The sequence below is a fragment of the Quercus suber genome, unplaced genomic scaffold (assembly GCF_002906115.3).
Source record: "Quercus suber isolate HL8 unplaced genomic scaffold, Cork oak 2.0 scaffold_85, whole genome shotgun sequence".
Classification (NCBI taxonomy): Eukaryota; Viridiplantae; Streptophyta; class Magnoliopsida; order Fagales; family Fagaceae; genus Quercus; species Quercus suber.
This window is the reverse complement of record NW_027069550.1, coordinates 288543-300176: the sequence shown is the minus strand read 5'-3', so window position 1 is coordinate 300176 and position 11634 is coordinate 288543. Positions and strand designations below refer to the sequence as shown.

Sequence of the window (11634 nt, the reverse complement as noted above, 5' to 3'; positions counted from 1 at the left end):
CCCCCCCCCCCCCCCCCCCCCCCCCCCCCCCCCCCCAAAAAAAAAGAAGAAGGATAAATTACCCTTGAAATTCTCTCTGATGTTCTTGAATCAGCGTGGTTGACACAGACATTGGGTATAAAATGGTTGTGTTACATGCATATTTTTGTTGTTTGTCCTTGTGGATTTTGGGACTAAGGCTTTGTTCTTATTTTCTCCTTTAGATGGCCAATGTGTTGATGTTGGATACTCTTTGTCGATATAGTTGACTCTGCAAGTTGTTTATTGGGTCTGTGCGGGCTGGTAACTTTTTCTTATTAATGTAATGTGAACAGTTTATTAAATTGGGTTATTATTTACAATTTATTCTTTAAATCAATAAGCCTTATACTTCCAGGGAGGAGGGAGTTTGAATTTGTTGATCCAAATATGTAATTGTTTGACTGTTGCTTTCATGATCTGGTTATTGCAGCAAGCTCTGACATTAGTATTTGTGGAGACTAAGAAGGGAGCTGATTCGCTGGAACATTGGCTGTGTATGAATGGTTTTCCTGCAACTACTATTCATGGTGATAGAACACAACAGGTTTGTTTTATTGTATGTATTCTGTTGTTCTGGTTGTTTATTTTCTTCTAGAGTATATGCAGTGTTGTTAAAAGCGCACTTAATGCGCGCAAAGTGCAAAGGTCTTGGGGCTTTTTCCCTCTAAAGCAAGGTGCCCTCTTAAAAGCTCACCTTAAGCGCGCCTTTTAGAGCTTTTTTATTAAATGCAAAGTGCACTTTTTAGAGCTTTTTTATTAAACGCAAAGCGTGCTTTTTTGTAAATTAAAAAAAAAAAAAAAATCCTGATTTGATTTTTAGCCATTAGATCTAAATATGTTTGATATAAGCCATTGATTTAATATATAAAAAATAATAGTGTTTTGTGCTACCATACACCTAAGCCTACCTCTTTAGATATTTTAGACCTTTGGACCACAACCACACAAACAAACACTCAAGTCAATCAACAGGTTCAAGTTCTAGTTCACAACATGCTCCTCATGATGGAGATGAAGATGATGAGGGCTACAAATCTTGTGATGACAATGATGTTCCCTTGCTTAATGGGGATGATGATTCTGTAGATTAGGATTGCTTTGCATATATGCATTGATTTTGTTAGGCAAAGATAACATTACTTAACATTCTAGTACTTTTTAGCCTTTGCCTTTTTTGTTCTATATTTCTATTTTGATTCAACCATGTTTTGTAATCATGGCCATCAAATATCATGGTTGCATATATTTTGTAAAGCACAAAAGAATTATATAAATGTTATATAAATTATATAAAATGTTTTATTGTAATTTATATGATTAATTGATCACTTGATTGTTGTATTGACAATTAATCAATTTTTTTCAATATATTAAATTTTTTAAAAAAATGTGAGCTTCATATCGATTAGGCGAGCGCTTGTGCTTTGTGCCTAGGCTTTAGGAGGCCTTTGCACTTAAGTGCGCTTAGCGCTTTGTCCTGTGTGTGGTTATGGTGGGTTTAGGCTTAGGTGAATTAGTGCATGCCTCTTACTACCTCCAATTTTTAAATATAACAACGAACTTGGTACATGTGGATTTAGCTACAATAACCATATGGCATATGTTAAATTTGGCCCTTAAGCTTGGCTGGCCTTATGCCACATCGCAATGCTCATCAACATCAATGTTATGCGTTAGACTGCTACATCACGTTCTGTCTAATTAAAAGTTCAAACAGACTCAAATGAATATGCATATGTGTTTGTGCATGTAGGATTATTTTGTCTTGGCAAGATGATTCTTTTGGAACTTGGTTATGCCTAGAGAATTCAGTATTGGATTATTGGGTAGTTATAGTGATATAATATTGGACTAAGTGAAGTGATGCTTGTACTAAATCATTTTCGTTAGAGGTTCAATCTAATTCTATATAGATATAATCTAAGTAGGGACATTCTGTCTAATTGATTTAGTTTTGCACCCGTTAGGGTTCAACCTAGCGGTTGGAGGCTTGGGATGAGCTATAGACCCAAACATCCTAGTTTCAAGCCCCGCTAGGAGTTCCCTTGGATTACGTGATACACGGTTTTAGCGGGGTGGGACTGTGTACTCCCCAGGGGTGGGTCCAAAGGGAGGGCCTTTGCAAGGTTCCATGTCAGGATCAGTGGCGGGTTTGTTATCTTGTTGGCATTAGTGGCTTGGGAATCATCATTTGGAATTTGGTTCCAGGGTGCTTAATGTGGATTGTGTGGTTGGAATGAAATCGTCGTTCCTTTGAGGATAATGAGAAGACGTTGGATGAGTTAAAGGTTTTATGCCAATGCAGTCTTTTGGAGTGGTCTCGTTGTTGGGGTTTTACTGATTGTTCTTCTCTCTCTGAGTTTATGTCTTCCCTTAGTTTATTTTCTTGATTACCCTCTTTTCGTTGCGCTGTTTGTTCTATTTCTTCTTCTTGTTCATCATCATGAACAACTTGTACTTTTCCTTATTTACTCATTAATAATAGTTTTCTGATTACCTATAAAAAAAAAAGGTTCCATGTCATAAAAAAAAAATAGTTTTGCTAACGTTGGTTGGATCTAAGAAAAGATTTCTGCCCATTTTGAGATTTTTATTTGAGAAACAATTGGAATGGGTTTTCTTCTGCGCCCCTTTGTACGGAGATTTTTATGTTAGAAAAGATTTCTGCCCCTTTGTAAGGCATTTGGATGCATGGAGCTGCAATTTATTGTAATACTAGTTGCTACCCGTGCAATAGTTTAACAAATTTTATATATACTCACTTTGCTATTGTACAACCATTTGAAAACAATGAAATCTAATTTTGATAATGACGCAAAAATCTAAAACGATACTAAGAATCTAATTTTCTGAATTTCAATTTCTACCAGAACAACATATTACAATGGAATCTGTTTGTTAAGAACCTATGTATCTTTTGGCAAAAATTCATAACGAGGGAGTCTTTTTATAATACAAAATAAAGATGCAGTACTTTTGTGCCTATCAAACCCCGACTCATACTTCAGCAGACAATTTATGGGGACTGTTAAGACTGCCAGTGTTTGCAGAGTACTAATCCAACATAAACACACTGTCCTGATGGGAACTTACAAATTTATTAAAAAAATCATCCATTGCAGCATAGTTTTGGTCTTCCCTGTCATAAATGACCTGAAAGTAGAAAACTGAGGTCAATGTCAAGGTGGAAGCCATGAGCCTTGTAGCTCAATTGGTTGGCACTTCTTGGTGGTTCCAATGGAAACATCCAGGGTTCAAACCCCCTCCCCAACTATCTAGTTATCAAAATGTCAAGGTGGAAGATTTTAAGGCAATAATGATAAAGGGGGAGAGCTGATTCTATTTGATGGAGAAAGGAAGAGTCCAAAAAGGGAGAGAGAGCCAGAAAAATGGCGAGCGGGATTAAATGAGGAAGTGGGAAAATTTTGGGATGCATTATACTGTGCCAAAGAAGAAGGGAAAATGATCGCTGGAGGATCATAAGGGTCAATCCAATGTGGCTGAACAGGAGGAACGTTTAAGTAAAGGCTAATCCTCCTTTTTTATATATGGGATAGATTCTGAAACACACACATTTGCAAACCCAACACCTCATCTTTCAAGATCCATCAACTGCCCAAAGTCCAATTTTCAACTCATTTCTCACTTTTCTAATTTCTATAGCAGGCGAAGAAATTATCCTTGCTTCAGAATTCCAAGTTCAAGAAAAATTATTGTACTTGACTTTGAAGAATCATTAGCATAGAACTGAGGAGCATTACTCAACCACCACCAGTATCACCACCCTCATAGTAGTAGGAGAGGATAAATAAATTTTTTTATTGAAGAAGGGTTGGGAGGGTGGCAGCGAATGCTGAATAGAGGGCTCGGGTTCGACTCCCGAGTTCGCCTCTTAGGGAAAAGGGTAAGAAAAAAGCAAAAACTCTTTTTTTTTTTTTTAGGTTTTTTCAAAGCGGATCTCACTCGTTTGTACCTCAAAGGGCTTCATTACATCTGGAAGAGCAAGTTTGTTCTGGGTTGCTTATCATCGCCTCTTTCAAATTGTCAAAGGCCACTTCCTAACCACAATCCTTGTAGCAGGATTTCTAGAATAGCCCCTCACCACCACCCCCCCCCCCCCCCCCTCTCAAAAAAAAAAACTGAATAGATATAATTCTCCAGAATTCCTCAAACCTTCATGAAATGTTACTTTCCATGGAACCGAGATCAATATAAATTTAGACTTCACAATGAATTTTTGGGCTTGATCTAACTTGGTCCATGTATACCACTGTTTGAGCATCTTAATTGCTTGTAGTGAATCCATCCTGTTGTTTATAGACTCTCTTTCCTTTTGTACATAATTTCTTTTTGTTATTGTTTTTGTTTTTGTTTCTTGTACATATTTTTTAGGTTACTTCATCCTCTTTCATTGAAGTAGTCTTCTCTTTTAATAAAGTTTTATTACTTGTAAAATATATATATATATATATTTATATGGCAATCACATTCCTAGCTCTGAAAGATTTCCAATTAAACACAACGTCATCAGCCTTATCTAAACCAAACATTCTACAAATTAAGTATGTTTCATTAAAGGTAATTTTCCTGCTAGCATTTAGTCAGGGACTTTTTTTGTTTTTTGGGGGGGGGGGGGGGGGGGTGAAGAATCCAATGCAAATTAATAGTTTACCAAAATTCTGTATTGTTACATTTTGAATAGCATTTCCAAGCATGGATATCAAAAATAAATTTCAAAAATAAAAAAAGAAGGCTAATCCATTTTGATTTTGTTAATTTTTTTCCCTTCAACAAGATTTTCCTGTGTTTTCAATGGAACCAAATGGGGAAGAGAGAGAGAGAGAGAGAGAGAGAGAGCTAAGTCGGCAGTGAGGCAAGTGCGTTTTTGTGCTTCTTGTATATAATGGAAGGGCTGATATAGAGAGCAGTTTTAGGTTTATTCTGCTTATTCCCACATTCCATCAGTTTAACATTTTTGGTAACAGCCAAGAGCATTGTAGCTCAACTGGCACCTCCCGTTGTTTCCAAAGAGACGTCCAAAGTTCAAATCTCCCCTCTCTTTATAACTAGCAAATTATCAAAAAAGATTATCTTTATTACAATTTACATATAAAAAACATGTATTGTAACGTGTAAAACATGTTCATCAGGTTGGTTGAGCTGGACTTTGAGCCATGGTGCTTTTCTGGTTCCTCGACAAAAGATGAGAGCTGTATGAATGATCTTCCAAGATTGTGGTGTTAGATGATTAAATTATTACACATCTGGTATCATAGTCATTAATATACTTAAATGAGCGGAACACTGGTGTTACATAAGTCAATCTATATGGACATGTTTTTCTTCAGTTAAAATTTGAACTCTGACTTCTAAACTATATCCTTGTGTCGAGAACTAGACAATTGACATCAGGAGAGAGCCCCACAGGAGATACTTGTACTTGAGGCTTCTTTAAATGGTGCTTATACTTATGTTTGAGTCTTTAGTCAGCAACTGGTCACTTGTACAAGATCAATTTTTTAGTTTCACGTGCATTGTCTCATCTGTAATTTTTTTATCCTACACGTCTGCAGGAAAGGGAACAGGCATTGAGGTCGTTTAAAAGTGGGAACACCCCAATTTTGGTTGCAACTGATGTGGCGGCACGTGGTCTTGATATTCCCCATGTTGCCCATGTAGTCAACTTTGATCTACCAAACGACATTGATGATTATGTCCACCGGATTGGTCGGACAGGGCGAGCTGGGAAAACAGGATTAGCTACTGCCTTCTTCAATGAGAACAATTCATCGATGGCACGGTCTTTATCTGAGCTAATGCAAGAATCAAATCAAGAAGTGCCTGCTTGGCTGTCACGGTATGCAGCTCGATCTTCCTTTGGTGGAGGGAGGAACCGTCGTTCTGGTGGTAGATTTGGTGGACGTGATTTTAGGAGGGAAGGCTCTTTCAATAGGGGTGGTTCTGATTATTATAGTGGAGGCAACAGCAGTGGTGGATATGGAGCCTCATCTGGTGGGTATGGTGGAGGATATGGAGCTTCTTCTGGGGTGACCAGCGCATGGGACTAACTTTTGACTTCTGAAGCAGTAATGGTATCTAGGTAATATGGTTGTGAACTTATACCTTCTTCTATAGGGTCATTTTTGGTTTCTGTGACATCTTTTTTGTTAGTGTTTTAAGCTTTTGTTGTTCTATACTGTTAGAAGTGCTTATGACTTATGAGGGAGGTGATGATGTTTGCTTGGTATTGGTGCGCCACAGGAATTTATGTAAGTTTGTAGGTGTTGGAGAGAAAGTACTAACCCATTAGGGATTTCTTTGCCCTTTTTTAAAAATTTTATCTATCCTCTTTTCTTTTTGGTGGTAATTTGGTGGGTTATGGGTTGTAGAATATGTAGTGGGAGAGGGTGAAGGTTTCTTTTTGACCGCGTCTTTGTTTTTCTCATAGGCATGTTCTTTTCAACCCAAATTATGTTGGGGTAATATTCTTGAGGCTCTGGTCCTGGTATTTTTCTTCTTCCCTTTGTCAAGTATTTCAAAGGCTTTTGTAATATTTTGGTTTTGACTGAAATAATACAAAGCTCTTGTTAAGCGAATGCATCACTCGAGTAAATTACCTGGGGCATGTATTCATGCAATTTGTTGTCTTAGGAATGATGGAAGTTAAAGTTTGTTCAATGTTAAGAGAAACATTGTATGAGATTGCATCTTTATATGATATTATGCTTTTTCACTTATTGATTCTCACTATCTTGATTTCTGTGGTATGGTTATTTTCAGAGCAGTAAACCTATTCGATTACCAAGTTAAATATAATATTGTCTTCTTTTATCAGCAGGCACACATGCATTGCTGATTTGCACACAAGTCACCGAACAGGCTTTGCCTTACAAAGCTCTTGTTAAGCGAATGCATCACTCGAGTAAATTACCTGGGGCATGTATTCATGCAATTTGTTGTCTTAGGAATGATGGAAGTTAAAGTTTGTTCAATGTTAAGAGAAACATTGTATGAGATTGCATCTTTATATGATATTATGCTTTTTCACTTATTGATTCTCACTATCTTGATTTCTGTGGTATGGTTATTTTCAGAGCAGTAAACCTATTCGATTACCAAGTTAAATATAATATTGTCTTCTTTTATCAGCAGGCACACATGCATTGCTGATTTGCACACAAGTCACCGAACAGGCTTTGCCTTCTCTTTAGCTGACAGCATTCTTTTTTTTCTATCTTTTTTTCCCCTTGGTATTGTCTTGAAGTCACCGAACAGGCTTTGCACATATTGTCTTTTTTTTTTTTCCTTGGTATATAACAATTATCAATAAACATCTTTTTTACATCTTTTTTTCTTTGTTTAATTTGTAACAAATTAAACCATATTGTTTTGAAAGTGAAAAATTAAAACCCATTAGGAAAAAGCAACAGATGAAATCTTATAAATTTGAAAGTAACAAATTAAACTCTAAAAATAAATTGTATCTTGAAGTCTCATATAATAAAAAAAAAAAAAAATTAAACCTTAATATTGTTGTGTTAGAGGTTTAATATGGATGGAGAATTTAATTTGTTAAAATTTAAAATCTGAGGTTTAATATATATAAATTCTTTTTTTTCACTTTTTAGGCTATAGGCTTTTTGTTACTTTTGAAGGTTTAATATGTAATTTTCCCTAATTTATTTTTGCCATAGTAAGCAGTGGGCGTGCATTTGCGCCCTTGTTTGATTGAGGGGTATAAATAAAAATGTACTCAAGTTTGTATTCAATATAAAATTAGATTACGTGTTCTAACTATGTTCTTTGTTTTTATAGTCTAACAAGAGTTTGTACACCGGTTATTTTGTCATTTTATTTATTTTCCTGTATAAACCTAATACCAAAAATAAAAATTTGGGGTCAAAAAAAGGTTAGACTCATCAACTTATAACGTTAAATTCATATATAGTTTACTATGAAATGGATTCTACATATTATTAGTCAATTATAAATTATAAATTTGAATTTATTTGTGAACTTCCATAATCTAATTTTGAGTATTTATAAATATTATTTTATACATTCATACATATATAAACACATAATTTTATGCATTCAAATCAAGTTTTATACACGAGCTTAATTACGAATACATTATTAATATTCAAATTAAAACTTGGGCTTGAGTTTTTGACCAATTTTCTAAATAATAAAGATATAAACAAATTATATGTTTTTGAGTCGAACTCGAGCTGTTTACAAAAGTTTGGTTTATTTATAGTTTTGGGTACAAACATATTCTTACTGATTCTACGGTCTCGTTATTACATGCAAGATTTCTAGATTTCATTAAATAATCCAAACGATGCATAAAAAATAATTTGAGAAAACGCGTCTCCCTATTAGAAGTCCTGTACCATGTAAAAAGTAAAATTCTAAGATGTACTTGTGCAAGCAGAATTAGGAAATATAATTTCTACCCCTATTGAGGTTTGGTGGATGGTAGGTCTTATGATCAAATCCCAAAATGGGAAGTGTTTGGTCATTCTCTTCCATTCTTTTTCTTTAAGAAAAAAAAAAAATTGTAAATAGAATTTTTAAGCAACCCAAATATTAGTTTTGACAAAGAAGAGAAGATAATTATTGGTGACAATCTTGATTATCATTCATGGTAGTAAGAGTTCTACCTCGGATCTTTTGTCTAGTCAACTAACTATAACAATTGACTTGTAATCTCTCATGTAGATCTTCTAGTAGGACAAAGTTGTATACCAACCATTCTAGAAAGTAAAATAAAAGGAGAAAAACAAAACCACGTGCACAACGAGACAAAAATTAGTTCTAATCGGAAAAAGCCAAAAAATGAAGAAAAAAAGAGGAGATTTTTATTTTATGGGTGGGGAACATATTGATCTTCAGGACAGAGGAAAGTAGAATAAGTAGTAAATAAAAATAAATAAATAAAAAGCCCTTTGGTGAGCAATAATGATTTATTTCATAGATATATAATTTTTCACAATATATGGGTTTCGTAATTATATAAGCCACATACGAATTACATATATTAGGTGCCAATTTTGTGAGATGTATGAAATATTATTTTTTAATTATTAGTTTTTTTTTTTTTTAATTACATACTTTTTTTTTTTTTTGCTGAATAATAAAAAATAGAGTTTTCGGTGTGAACTCATCGACCTCACGTCACGTGACACAATAAACAATATCATGTGTACCACACAAACTTTACTAGGGCTAATTACATACTAACAATGCATATGAGTCAAAAGGGCAAAGTGCACTTTTATTTGGTTCACATCACTATCTTGGCAATGATGTTTAAAATCATCTTTTTCAACTTTCAAGTTGACATTATGAAGTATAATCAAATATATGGAATGTTAACCGATAGAAATTATTTACGTTTTGCAGGGTAAGTACTAAGTATTCTATCTTTGATCACTCAATGTGTTGGCCCTAATGGTTTAAAGTTGTATTAATAATAATAATAATAATAATAATAATAATCTTTGACGTCGATGAAATGAAGTATACAATTAAATAACTAGGAAGTCCACTCATAATATTAGTGTAGTTTTATTTTATATCTATACTTGTTCTTTTTGTTTTTATTTTTCAAATAATAAGATATGAAATTTTTTTATACAAATAAAACTAGTAAAATAAGTTAGTATAAAACTACGCCCCTATTATAAGCTAGTAAAATAAGCTAGTATAAAATTATTAACCTTTTTGTTTTTATTTTATATCTAGCTTAATGTTTTTGAATTTAGTGGGTCTTAAAATAAAACTATGCCCCTAAAATTATACAACAGAACAAAGATGTCATATCATGGTGATAATGTAGATAGTATCATTAGTATGGGAAAATTCCTATTATTTGAAGGAAAAATTCAAGTAAGTTAAATTTGAAGTAGCTAAAAGGTCAACAAAAAGCAACATTTGTGATGACATATTTAGAGACCTTTAAAGAGGAAGGTTGATTTCCAATTGAAATGTATTAAGGTCAAATTGAAAAACAACAGAGATGGTTTACTTTACGCTGGAGTTCACATTGGAATGTTGAGTTATATAGTCATACATGAGCAGATTCACGTACATGATTGACCTAGTTATGCTTTGAAATACATTGGTATTAAGGGAAAATTCTCGAGTGTCAATCCACCCAATTTATTGGTCCCATGGCTTGTTGAGAACTTGAGATGGCAGCCCTTTCTTATTTATGGGTGAGGTCTAAAGTTTGGTTAAACTGCTCGTTTCACTTTCACCCTTATCTTTCAATTTATTTGACTACTTTGGTTAAGTACAACTTTTTTTTAAAGTTCACTTCTTTTTTTCTTATACTTCTATCCATGTTATTTTTTAAATTGAATACGCCGAGATTTTAAGATATCCAAAACACAACTTTTTGACTTGTTTATCAAGTGAAAAAGGATTAAAAAAAAAGAAAAGAAAAAAAAAAGAGAGAAATGGATTGGAAATTTGGAAATGATGGTGTCAAAAAAGAGCTAAAGGAAAATTGCAACATTTCATTAGTTTGTTACAAGTAATGACGGATTTACTTGTTATTGATGGTCATTTTTGTGACAAATTTTATACAAGTTTGATCTCCTTATGAGCCCTTTAAGTACAGCCCAAGCCCATGTAATATCTTGGGGATTTGGGGAGTGTTGTTTGAAAGGTATGAATGGTATCTTTTGAACCTTTTGCATCAGGCAAACCCGTGTATGCTGCTAAGGTTGAGAATGCTAGACCTAAGGCTCATGGAGAGGGTTTGGTACTTGAATTTTTCACCCAAATAGAGGTCTTAAGCTCCTGCTGTGTCTATGACTAAACTTTCTAACCAAACCATTTTAGCCTCACCTTACTCTTTGCCTAACACATTGCGGGTCCAAAGCCTTTTATATAACAAAAATACAGTCCTTAAGGACACCCTAAAATTAGTTTAAATTGCCACCATCAGTTCAAAATACAAAAATCGCGTTTTATCCTTAGAAATCCATCTTCAGAGAGAGTCCATTCAACCATCAAGTAGTTGTACTATTATGAGGCATAGGGGTTGAAAATGTTGGTACCAAAGAGTCTTCTCTTTCTTCCTTACAACATCTCTCAAATTCTTCTTCTTGCTATCTATAGAGAAAGGTTTCAGACTTGGTGTTCTAAGCGGGTTCTTTTTTTTGGTTAGTATCATTTTGGTTTTTCTCTTTTTAAGCCATTGTTCATTGTATATTTGGAATTTGGGCTTGACTCTACAAAAATAATCATCTTGAAAGAACCAAAAATGTCCTCGACACTTGTAAAAGAAAAGAAATAAACTAATATTTATCTACAAAATGAAGATTTCGTAACATTTGATTTTCACCACTGATAATTCCTAGAGTTGACATAACATTTGATTTTCACCATTAATAATTCCTTGAGTTAATAAAACTATTAGCGTTACTAATGTGGACTGTTGGTTCTTCAACTAGGATTAAATGTTTCTTCAAAATTCAAATTTGAATTTGAGAATTAAATGCGCCAAAAGAACTAAAGAAATTGCCAGTTGTTACAAGACATTGGTGTCTTTACATGGTAAACAAATAAATTAATTTCCTTAAAAAGAAGAAAATTTCA

General features: G+C 34.0%; 1 protein-coding gene across 1 annotated transcript in view; it reads left to right on the top strand.

Annotated features, from left to right (window-relative positions):
• LOC111987365 (DEAD-box ATP-dependent RNA helicase 37) overlaps positions 1-6758 on the top strand; it is a 10657-nt gene extending 3899 nt beyond the window's left edge. The window contains exons 4-5 of the mRNA XM_065774073.1: positions 361-565; positions 5595-6758. Of these exons, the coding sequence (XP_065630145.1) occupies positions 361-565; positions 5595-6089 (700 nt within the window). The 3' untranslated portion in view covers positions 6090-6758. The remainder of the gene's footprint in view (positions 1-360; positions 566-5594) is intronic.
• The last annotated feature ends 4876 nt before the right edge of the window (positions 6759-11634 follow it).